At 38.6% G+C, this 12,985-nt stretch overlaps 2 protein-coding genes across 2 annotated transcripts; both read left to right on the forward strand.

Annotated features, from left to right (window-relative positions):
- The first annotated feature begins 725 nt into the window (after positions 1-725).
- Positions 726-1,664, forward strand: LOC121500626 (olfactory receptor 148-like). The gene has a single exon (XM_041772513.1). The coding sequence runs from the start codon at positions 732-734 to the stop codon at positions 1,662-1,664; it is 933 nt and encodes a 310-aa protein (XP_041628447.1). The 5' UTR covers positions 726-731.
- A 9,530-nt stretch (positions 1,665-11,194) lies between these two features.
- Positions 11,195-12,133, forward strand: LOC121499311 (putative olfactory receptor 10D4). The gene has a single exon (XM_041769836.1). The coding sequence runs from the start codon at positions 11,198-11,200 to the stop codon at positions 12,131-12,133; it is 936 nt and encodes a 311-aa protein (XP_041625770.1). The 5' UTR covers positions 11,195-11,197.
- The last annotated feature ends 852 nt before the right edge of the window (positions 12,134-12,985 follow it).

Here is a 12,985-nt window from a genome sequence, read left to right on the forward strand (position 1 = left end):
GATAACATCCAGATTCAGTTTCTTTTCAGTCAAATGAGCATCGCCAAATAAGAAAATGCCCAGATTAAGGAATATACTCAATTAAGATAATATTAATACAATCCAAACACTAATGCTCATTGCACTGAATCACAATCCATTGCTGTCATCAAAGGTGTGGGTGCCCACATTAACCTTTGATGAATACTCAGGGCATTGGATGATGTCTTTGAGTTACTGCAGGCATGTTCTGAAAAGGAATCAGGAGGATGAGGCTTCCAGGCTAGTCTATTTGGAGGCATTTATTGCTGTATAATTGGTTATGGATATTAATTAAATTACATTCATAGTTTGATATTGAGGTCTTTGTCCCCTTAGCCCATCCAGTATTTCACCATGGTGGTGTTTCGTATTGCTTTGTATCCATATTCATGAAGGAAGATGATATCTTGAGATATAAAAGCATAGATTTGTTTTACCATCCCCTAAATGTCTTTGGCGGAATCCTGAATTCTTAATTTCAGCATCATATTTATATTTAAACAAAGGCTGGAGCATCTGGCTGGCTCAGTTGGCAGAGCATGGGACTCCTGATCTTGGGGTTCTAAGTTCAAGCCCTATGTTGAGTGTAGAGATTACTTAAAAATAAAATCTTAAAAAAAAAAATCGATGGTGATGAATGTGTTGGTATTGTGTCTGCCATGAGTCAGCCTCCACATTCATGGTTTCACCATTTTGTCTGTTCCAGGAACATGAGGAATCACACAGAGCTCCGTGAGTTCATTCTACTGGGAATACCTCAGACAGAGGGAATGGAGACTGTGCTATTTGTCATCTTCTTACTTATTTACCTCTTCACCTTGCTGGGCAATTTACTCATCCTTACAGCAGTTGTTTCTTCCTCTACCCTTCACACTCCTATGTACTTCTTCCTGGGACTCCTATCTATTTTTGACATGTTGTTCCCATCTGTAACCTGTCCCAAGATGCTGTTCTATCTCTCTGGCCAAAGTCATGCCATTTCTTACGAGGGCTGTGTTGCACAGCTCTTTTTCTACCATTTCCTGGGGTCTACCGAAGGATGCCTCTATTCTGCGATGGCATATGACCGCTTTGTGGCTATCTGCCACCCGCTGAGATATATGCTCATCATGAGACCTGGGGTCTGTGTCAGCTTGGTCATGGCAGCCTGCTTGGTGGGTTGTCTTCACGCCACCATCCTGACCTCCTTCACCTTTCAGTTAACATACTGTGGCTCCAACCTGGTGGACTACTTTTTCTGTGACATTCCTGCTCTCTTACCCCTGGCCTGTGCTGACAGCTCCCTGGCCCAGAGAGTGGGCTCCACTAATGTTGGGTTTCTGGCTTTAATGCTCTGGTTCAGTGTTTGTGTCTCCTACACGCGCATTGGGATTGCCATTCTGAGAATCCGCTCGGCAGAGGGCAGGCGGAAAGCTTTCTCCACCTGCAGTGCCCACCTCACTGCAATCCTCTGTGCCTATGGTCCTGTGATCATCATCTATCTGCAGCCCACACCCAACCCCTTGCTTGGGGCTATGGTGCAGATATTAAATAATATTGTGTCACCCATGCTGAACTCATTAATCTATTCCTTAAGGAACAAAGAAGTGAAAAGTTCCCTGAAAAGAGTGTTCCGCCATCTAGTATTTATTTCTCTGGAATAAATTATGGGCTTTTTAAAATGGATTTTGGACATTTATTTCTCAATATCATCCACATATTTCCTTCTCTCAAATAAATAGTAGAAAATACTGCCTTGAAAGCATTATTTTTTTTTTGCTTAATAAAATTTTCTAGGTTTGTGTGTCTCTGCAACCCCTGAGGCCCTATAAATAGGTCTACAATCAATGTCATCCTCAGCGACTTATTCTTAGATAAGGAATCCATGGGGCATAGCAAGCAGCTGGAGATAGATTTCTTATTTTTCTAATGGGCAGCCAACTTTGTCTGGTTGAGGACAGTGAGGATCTGTGGTGGTCCAAGAAACACACCTCATTAGTCCACCTCTGTGCCAGATCACTCCTCATTTCATTTCTCTTGCTGAGCTTGGAATATTCTTCTTTTATGCTTATAAACATTTAAGTTCCTCCGTGTTGCCAAGAATAGTATTAATTAACATTTATAGAGCATGATCTGCTTTCCAGGCATTATGATGATTATAATCACTTTCATATAATAGAGTTTCCATTTTGTAAAAACAAAACAAAACAATCAAACAAAAACAGCTTTGAGGATTAAAGATTTTAAATAATGGACCCCATATTGCACAGTAAATAGTACATCAAACTTGAACTCCAGTTAACTCCCAAGGCTCTACATTTAATTCCTCATTTACATAACTCCCCTAAAAGTCCTGCTTGGCAATTTACTCAACCTCATTACCCCTTTCCAGAGCTCATGATACATAGAAGGTGTTAAATAAATAACTGGGAAAATATGCACTGACAAAGGTCGTGTTTGTATGTCAACTTCACCATTATCCATTTATTTGTAACTCCCCATTCTCCCATATGTGATTAGTGACACTGCGCTATAGTAATAATTATCTTGCCCTTTATAACACATCTAGTTATAGTAAAGCCAGGCCTAGACCAACCCTATTAATGCCTGTTGTCCTGGTTTTCCTACTACCCCATCTGCCAATGTTACTCCTTAGAGTAAAAGGATTAGGAAAGTGGGTATGGTGTATCTTCCTGTCCTGTGCAGTGAAAGTGATCTAATCATGGGGTTCAATTACCATGATCATCTCGTTCTCCCACCAACTTACATTTTCCAACTTGATCTCCAGTAATACTAGAGTCGATAATTATTTTTCAATTTTTTTCCAGAATCTAGGGAGAAAGAAGGTATTATTTACTAGAGAGCTCATGGACATACTACCTCTTAGTTTTCATAACACTTTAGTGATTTGTAGTTTGTGCATTCCCTTTTTACTCACAAATCTTATTTGAAACCATTAAAACAAAACAAAAAAGTGAAAATCTCAAATAAAACATATTGCTGCCCTTACAAAAGGCATGAGACAAAAAGAACCCCATTTAAATGTAAATAAATGATTTAAGGTGCAATGTAAGAGTTCTATGACGTCTCCTAACCTGGTTAACTAAAATTTAGATCACATGGAATTTTATTCCCACACTTTGAAAATGCCTATCCTACATAATATGCTGGATCCAAGCAATTCTAGTATTAGTGTGCTGTCCCATCAATGCTAGCTATTGGTGGAAGAACTTGCTGTGATATCTACTAAAGCCTGGTTGGTGTTGACAGAAATATATTCATCACACTAATATTGATACTCATTCAATAGATTTCTTTTGTCTTATTTACTGTTATGTATTCAGAACATAGCCCAATGACATAGTAAGCATCCAGTGTAAGTTTGTTGAATGAATGAATGAATGAATGAATGAATGAAGACTATTCAAATTATGCCATTCAAATTATGACATATTACATATTTATTCACACAGAAAGAACACGAGTGAAAAAATCAGAATGTATGACAACAGGCACTAGTTTAAACATCGATCCACATTTAAGTAAAATTAAAGGTATATAATTTAAGGTGACATGTGAATAAACTGATCACTTTTTTATCACTTCTAAATCATTGTTGTAATGACTGTTTGAAATTGGGGAAAAAAGAAACAAAACATTCAAAACAGTTTAAATCTTTCCTATATCTAAAACTTTAGCCAAGCATTCAACGTGACATTTTATTTAAAACATCTGTACACATACACATGTGCAAACCACTTCTTAAAATCTTACTCCATCAAAAAAAATCCTATTTCATCAACAACAACAACAAAAACAAATAACTTGATCTAGAAATGGGTAGCTCCATTTTTAAATAGACACTTCTCCAAAGAAGACATACATAGGCCAATAAGCTTATCCGTATCCCTAGTCATTAAGAAAATGTAAATCAAATTCACAATGAATCATCCCCTCATACCCATTAGATGACTATTACTTAAAAAGGAAAATAATAATTGTTAGCAAGGATGTGTAGAAATTGGAAACTCTGTCCCCTGTAGGTATAAACGTAAAATGGTGTGGCCAGTGTGGAAAATAGTATGGTGCTTCCTCAATAAGTTTAAAATTACCATGTGATCCAGCAATTCCATTTCTGAGTATATATCAAAAAGAATTGAAAGCAAGGTCTTGAAAAGATATTCATATTCCTTGCATGTTCATTCACAATAGCCAAAAGTAGAAGCAATCCAACTATCCATTGATGGCAAGTGGATAAACAAAACGCAGTATATACATACACGGAATATTATTCAGCCTCAAAAAAGAAGGAAATTCTGACACATATTATGACAGGGATAAACTTCAAGGATGTTAAGTGAAATACACTAGTCACAAAAAAGCAAATGCTGTGTGATTCCAGTTATATGAGGCACTTAGAGTAGTCAAATTAATAGAAAAAGAAAGTAGAATAGTGGTTGCCAAAGGCGAGGAGAGGGGAAAATGGGTAGTTGTTTAATGGGTATAGAGTTTCAGTTACACAACAAGTTTTGCAAAACATTCTGGGGATTGGTTACACAACAGTACAAATACACTCAACACTAACGAACTGCACACGTACAAATGCTGTAGGGGCAGCTGGGTGGCTCAGTCGGTTAAGCCTCGACTCTTGATTTTGGCTCAGGTCATGATCTCAGGGTTGTGGGATGGAACCTTGTATTGGTTCCAGGTTCAGGATGGAATCTGCTTGAGATTCTCATCCCCTGCCTCTCCCTCTCCTCCTTTCCCTGCTCATGCCCACTCACTCTCTCTAAAATAAATAAATAAATATTTTTTAAAATGGCAAAGATAGCAAATTTTGTGCTATGTGTAATTTACCACATCTTAAAATAAATCTGCTTATCCAGTTTTCACCTATCCTACGGTTTTTGAGTTTGCTGGTTCTCTCTCTTTTCTTGCAACTACATATACTGCTGAACCCTCTCAGATCATAGTTTAATTGCTAAATACCTCAGTTTGGTGTGGGCAGAGAAGATATGTAGCCTAAGGTAGCCTTCAGGGGATCTGCCTAGAGTTGCCATTTACTGAGTCTTTACCCCCTACCAAGCTCTGTACAGTTGGTTTGTGTATATTATCTAATTTATCTATATAAGAATGTGGAGATCATTTTACAAAAGGTGAAACAAGGTTTAGGGATGTCGGGTAAACTCCCTTAAGTCACAGTTTGCTCATAGATAGAACTAGGATTTTAGCTCACATCTTCACACAGCTGTACATAGTCTATCAATTTTGCTGAAACCTTTTTTAAAGATTTTATTTATTTATTCATGAGAGACACAGAGAGGCAGAGACATAGGCAGAGGGAGAACAAGCTCCCCAGGTAGAGCCCAATAAGGGACTAGATCTCAGAACCCTGGGATCACAACCTGAACTGAAAATATACACGCTCAACCACTGAGCCACCTATCTGTCCCTCGCTGAAAGGTCAAATAAATATTTGACCTACACACACAGCCCAAAAAATCTTCCAGTTTTTTTTTTCCTTTTACTATTTCTGATGTATGAGAGCGGTCCCACATTATTTATTATTTCTGTCTTTAAGTTCTCCAAAAATACCTTCTCTTAACCAACTTTAACTTTTCCTTTTGCTTTCCACAAGTTACTCCGGGGTTTTTCTATTTTTCATGAATCTTTTCTTTCTAGCTTCTCTAGCCCTCTCCTTACCCAGTATATTGACTCTATGAAACAAAGGCCCAGGGAATAGGGCAAAGACAAAATTCCCATGGCAGGTGGAAATCACAAAAAGATTGTGAATACATATACCTTATTTTTTATCTTCATATAAATGTATCTGTTTATAAATGGATGATTGAAAGAGTAGTCACCCAAATAATAAAAATGAATAATCCAATTTTGGGTGATTTCCACTTTCTTCTCTATGGTTCTGCATTACCCTCATGATTTTGCAATGAGATTGTAACATTTATCTTTTAAAAGAGCTATTTTCAAGAGAAAAAAGAAAAAAGACACCTTATTATGGGATCAAGTGAAGCTGATTATTTAAACCAGAAAGTTTTAAGGCAAAAAAAAAAAAAAAAAAAGAAAGAAAGAATAATTACTTTGGAGGAAAAAATGGACAGTCATTTCTAAAACCAGCAGTGTAAAGTGTATTATGTTATATTATATTGTTAAATGGTATCCAAACTAATTTTTAATAAAATATTCTAATCCCATGGATTGTGGTTCTATTTTTCCCCTCCTCATTAGTTTCTGTCCTCAGTTGGCTACAATCGTCTGAGTGTTTCCAGAAGATACGCATGTGGGTGCTTTACCTGATTATCAGAATCAAATGTTGGTTCTTGGTGTATGTTCAGGTACAGAAACTTAAAAAGCAAAAAATGAATTCTGTTCTGATGTTGTCAGATTAAACTAAAGCAAGGCATTAGTCCACACGCAATCTCAGTAAGCATCTCACTAAACTAGTTGACTATCTTTTCTCCTTTTTTCCTGACCAAGTATCTCAAATTCTGTAGTGCAAAGATCTTCCTTATTTATCGCCCTCAGTGTATTCTCACTCACTTCAATAGCTGGGATTATCTCCTCATATTCCCTCACTCCCATAAAACACTCAAATGCAATCCTGCTGAAAACCCTCTTGCTGGTTCTTAAAGCTCCTCATAGAAACCTTCCATCGCCTTTACAGTGACGGGCCAGGCCCTGGTAATCATTTCCCATTCGGCCTCTAAAGCCTGATCTCACAGTTCTTTTCCTCTCTTTCCTTGAGTTTCTCAAATGGGCTCAAAGCCTTTGCATGTGCTTTGCCCCCACCTAGAATGGGCTGTGCTTTCCCCTTCCTGCACCTTTACTCACTCTTCAGGTCTCGGCTCAGATAACATTTTCCCAAGGAAGTCCTCCCCAACCTTCAGGGAGCACCACCTCGCTACAAATCCTAATGTGCACACATGTTTACTGACAGGAAGGAGGAACATGAGCGAACACAAATACTTTCCCATTATCACTTTTCAATCCGTCGAACTTTTCTTCCTAGCATTTGCCGTATTAAATAATTATAAGTTATGTATGATTAGTCGGTTAATGTCTTTCTTCTTTTACTAGACTGTAAAGTCTCTGAGGGCAGAAGACCAAGGACAATCCCAGTTCACCAGGAAATAGTAGTTTTATTTTTTATTTTTATTTTATTCATTCATTTGAGAGAGAGAGAGAGTAAATGAGTAGGGGGGAAGGGCAGAGGGAAAACAGACTCCCTGCTGAGCAGGTGGCAGGACACGAGATTTGATCTCAGGACTCGATATGGAATCGAGTGAGGATCATGACTTGAGCCAAAATCAGATGCTTAACCATCTGAGCCACCCAGGTGCCCCAGAACTTAGCAGTTTTAGCACATCACTGCAGCTGCTACTAAATTTGGGGGGAATTAATAAATGACGTCATTGAAACTTCTCATTTGTTTACATCACTTTCTTTCCTCTTGTCAACATTTCTTGTCTTAGCTTCTTATTAGTTTAGATTTATCATTATTATTATAAATAGTTCCAAAGTACTCAAACCCTTCCCTCCATCATGTCTTCCTACCCAGTCTTCAGTGATTCCACCTACTTGCTCCATTCCTAAAACCATCCTGTTAGGCTTTCTTAGAGAAAAATCACAAACCAGGCAGTTTAGCAATACTATACATTCATGGTTACCTATCTCAAGTGTTTGCTAGCAATCCTATTAAAATTCTTTATTGGGGTTGCTCTCATGCCCTATTGGAATGACTGTTTTTATAGGCTTAACACCTAGACTATTACCCAACTGCTAGGTTCTATCCTAGAGAGAGGGAGAAGCAAACCAAGAAACAGACTCATAATTATAGAGAATAACCTGATGATTACCAGAGGGAGTGGGGTGAGGGGATGGGCAAAATCGGTGATGGGATTAAGGAGGGCACTTGTGATGAGAACCAGGTGATGTATGTCCACTATTTTGGACACCTGAAACTAATACTACACTGTATATTACCTAACTGGAATTCAAACAAAAAAATGTTTTAAAAGCAAACAACAAAATAAACAAGCAAAGAAAAATAAAAGCTGCCTTTACAGGTGCAGCCTCAAGGCCAAGAATTAATGTTATTTATTGCTACGCAAAATGCAACCACAAAACTTAGCAGCTTAAGTAACAATCTATTAAAATAAAAACCAAATAGAAATTTTGCTTAACAATGCAGATAAAAAGGCAGCCCCAGTGGCGCAGTGGTTTGGCCCAGCCTGGGGTGTGATCCTATAGACTCCGGATGGAGTCCCACATTAGGCTCCTTGCATGGAGCCTGCTTATCCCTCTGCCTGTGTCTCTGCCTCTCTCTCTGTGTCTATGAATAAATAAATAAAATCTTTAAAACAAAACAATGCAGATGAAATACAACTTGCAATTATACTTTTGTTGCTTATGATAATTCTAGAACATCTTTACACTTTCTAGAGGAAAAATAAGAAAACTTCCTGAGTTATTCTATGAAAGTCTGTCCTATTGATCACCATTCTGTAATAGGTATCATCACTGAAAGCAGCTGACCTTTTGGGAATGTAGACTATTTGTGTTTTCACTGTGATTGGGATATTAATTTAGCACAAGATCATCTTGATTCTCAATGTTTGGGTTGGACATCTATGACAGTCCATGGCATATGTCTTCCCTAAATAAATTATTACAGACCAAGACAAATTTAATGGTATTTCACTTCCTACTCAAAGGCATATTTACCATCTTTTTTTTGAACCATCTTTTCTATTTGTACACATTACTTTTTCAAGGCAGCCGTCATGCCTCAAAACATCAAAGACAAGAATAAACAGAATAGTAGAATTATGAACTTTTACATCCTTTTACCATTAGGTAGATGTGCAAAAAAAGATATTAAGTTTACTTTTCACATCAAAATTTCAGAAGTATGTGGAATACTGTACCTACCTAAACACTTCTTAAACACTGAATCTTGAAGATCAAAAATTATATGGTGAGCTCCATGATTTGTTTTTTTTTTTCATGATTTGTTTTTTGATCCTAACTTTCCTCATCTGTAGAAGACTCATCAGAGTTTTATGAGGTTTAAATAAAACACCGTCTCTCAGATGCTTAAGTTTTTTGAGCAGAGGGTCTATATCTGACCACTCCTTCCCTGACCTTTCTGGATTTCCAATAATTGATGCCCTGCCTGTCATAACTGGTATTTGTTGGAATAAATGAATCATGTATGCGCAAATAAGCAAATGAATGAAAGCATTTAATGAGGAATTTGGTAAGCCACCCCCTACCCCCGCCAAAAAAAAATACTTCTAGCATATAAAGGCATTTAACTTGGAAGCTTGAACAGATGCCAAGTGGTATGAGACAGATGCTCCGAGTGATAGCTAAACTTTCTCTTAGCCTCTTAGCATACTTCTTCCCCCTATTTCCTGGCAATAAGCCTTTCCACTACCGTTTGGAGAACTGCTCATCTCCATTTCACTGTACTCTGTACCCTGGCCACAGAGGTAAGCATGTGACCCAGCCAAGGAAATCAGATTTGAATCTGGAGCTGAAGCACGTGCAAGCAAAAGGCAGCTGAGGTTGAATCATCTGGTGGTGATTCCCCCGGGGCTGCTCCACAAATTCCTACCGCTGAGGGCCCTGGAGCTACCCTAGTTCCACACTTCCATGAGCCTAGTTTTTCACTCATTTATCTCATTCTCTGGGTTATCCCAGTTGCTGTTGTTTGCACTCAGTCAATCCTATCATACAGTGCAAGAAAATAACATAATTTGTTTATTAAAACAACACATACACATGAAAGAGTAGGAAATAAATAATGTAAATGTAAAATGTGTAATACATGCACCAAATGAATTTTTTATAATTCTTATTCCACTGAAGTATACTTTACAATGGAAATCATGAAAGATTTCACCTTTAGTAACTTTTCTTCCCTGCCCCACCCCATCTCTAAGGTCCAATTAGTCTAAGTAGCTAATTGCTCTCTTGTTCAAGTCCCAGACTTGAGGGATTAATACCCAAAGGAAGACAAAGTTATTTAAAATCGCCTGTATTTGGGAATGATAGCAATTCCTAGAGTCAGAGAGAAGTCTATGAGGGAGTTAAAGCACATTTAGGTCTGTGACATTCTCTATTGGAAGTGACTGAGAAGAATTCAGGATATCCACCTGCAAACTCTAAGCAGATGGCGGTTTAGCAGAGGAGGGCTCCTTCCTTCACTGGAGTGCATTCAGTAGCACCAGCCAGTTACATTCCCCATTTGCCATGTAAGTGCCCAGAGTTTTCCCTTTAATTCTCTTATTTTGCTCTCACTCTTTCTCTCCCCTCACAATCACCAAAAAATTAAAAAGTAGATGATAGATAGGTAGGTAAAGGGCTTAGGCAACAGCATTCACGAGTTGATCTATAACCTAAAGATCTCACTGTATTGGAAAAGTTAAAACAAGTTGAAAAAGATATCAGAATTTTTTAAAATATGGAAATTGGACAGGAACTTCTAACCATCACCCCTGTGCCTTCTGCTGCCATAAAATTAGGCTATTCCTTAACTGGGGTCTGATTAGACAATTATAGACTCTGGAGACTGGATTGGAGACTACCAGTTACGTGCTCTAAAACCTAGAGCACATGGACCCTGTTCATATAATCTTGGCTTCATGAAGAGCTATCTGAGACCTTATTTTGGATAGTTTCCCATTGTTGACCTCATACCTAAGGAAACGATGTGGGAAAAATTCTGTATCTTTTGTACGTATGACTTATCGGTTCATAAATGATTTTTGGAGAGCTAATGTGACCAAATTGTCTTAGATGAATATAAGAAACTTGATGGGACCTCGTTTGTGACAAAGACATTGAGTCTTCATAGCTGTCCTCTTAGAATCACAAAGTAGCACTAGGAATCAAAGCAATTGGGTAGCGTACATGAGTAGTGGAAGATAGGAGACTGGTCAGATAGGGCTTCTTGGTGAGACTGTAGTAAGGGGCATCCAAATAGAAACTGCACCTGCAGAAAGATACCCAATATGGGGAGAAAAGCAGGCAGATCAAGCACTACTCTGTAAACATCTGGATCCTTTGGCTCCTTTTCCACTTCACTGAATTAAACACGGTTAATTTACATACATATTAAATTTAACCACAGATTTCTTTCCACAGACACCCAAGAGTTGATTCCTCCATAAAAATGAGAAATCACACATTGGTGACTGAATTCATCCTGTTGGGAATCCCTGAGACAGAGGGCCTAGAGACTGTCCTCTTTTTCCTGTTCTCCTCATTATACTTATGCACTCTCTTGGGAAATGTGCTCATCCTTACAGCTATCGTCTCTTCCTCTCGGCTGCACACTCCTATGTATTTTTTCTTGGGAAATCTTTCCATATTTGACCTGGGTTTCTCTTCAACAACTGTTCCCAAGATGCTGTTATACCTTTCAGGGCAGAGTCAAGGTATCTCTTTTCAGGGCTGCGTGTCCCAGCTCTTCTTCTATCATTTCCTGGGCTGCACTGAGTGTTTCTTGTACACAGTGATGGCCTATGACCGCTTTGTTGCCATATGTTATCCTTTGAGATACATGGTCATCATGAACCACAGGGTCTGCTCCATCTTGGCCACAGGGACCTGGATGGGTGGTTGTGTTCACGCCATTATTCTAACCTCCCTCACTTTCCAGTTGACCTACTGTGCCTCTAATGAGGTGGACTACTACTTCTGTGACATACCTGTAGTCCTACCTCTAGCTTGCGGTGATACATCTCTAGCCCAGAGGGTAGGTTTCACAAATGTTGGTCTTCTGTCTCTCATTTGCTTTTTTCTCATCCTTGTTTCCTACACTCGCATTGGGATCTCGATATCAAAAATCCGTTCGGCAGAAGGCAGGCAGAGAGCCTTCTCCACTTGCAGTGCCCACATCACTGCAATTCTTTGTGCTTATGGACCAGTAATCATCATCTATCTCCAGCCCAATCCCAGTGCCTTGCTCGGTGCAATAATTCAGATATTGAATAATCTTGTAACCCCCATGCTGAACCCACTCATCTACAGCCTGAGGAATAAGGATGTAAAATCAGCCCTGAGGAATGTACTTCATAAGAGAGGCTTTGCTGTGGAGAATAAGTGAGAAAAACCTAAAGCTTTGCTGGGCAAAGTTTGATTCTCCATTTCTTAGGACAAATTCCCATTTGCAGGTTCCAAGGTACTTAAATTAAATATACTGAGTCAATCTACTAATTAACTTCACTAAGTTTTAAAATATGTGCCTGTTTCCTGTTTCCCTCTATTTTATAATGAAAGATGATTAATAGGGTCACTTTACATAGAATGAGCTGATTCTTACGCTTCATGGAATTCTTTCCCAGAACCACCATCATCCCTAAAGCATTTCTTAGTTGTTCAAATCTCTGAAAATTAAGAGAACATATTTTCTTTCTCATAATCTCAGTTAAAAGCACATTCGCAAAAATCTAGAGAGAGGGAAGTTTGGAAAGAAAGTCAAGAAAGCTCAGAATAAAACATAATATCAGAACTCAATATCCTTCCTTTTTGTAGAGTATAACCTCCAATTTTCGGCCAATCAACACCAAAACTCAAACGAAATTATCATTTAAAGTAAGATCTTTCCCTTGCACAGTGTTTTTTTTTTTAAGATTATTTTTATTTATTTATTCATAGAGACACACAGAGAGAGAGAGAGAGGCAGAGACAGGCAGAGGGAGAAGGAGGCTCCATGCAGGGAGCCTGATGCAGGACTCGATCCAGGGTCTACCAGGATCACACCCTGGGCTCCTGGGCTGCAGGCAGCGCCAAACCACTGCACCACCAAGGCTGCCTCCGTGCATAGTGGCTTAAAGATTTTTCTAGTGTTCACATTCTTCCAGGATCTGAATAGTCTTGCATTATTAGCTGCCTGGAAGGTTATGAACTTGAATCATTTTTATTAGCTCCTAAAAGAATCAGCTTTAGTTTTGTAAAA

The sequence above is a fragment of the Vulpes lagopus genome, chromosome 10, assembly GCF_018345385.1.
Source record: "Vulpes lagopus strain Blue_001 chromosome 10, ASM1834538v1, whole genome shotgun sequence".
Lineage (NCBI taxonomy): Eukaryota > Metazoa > Chordata > Mammalia > Carnivora > Canidae > Vulpes > Vulpes lagopus.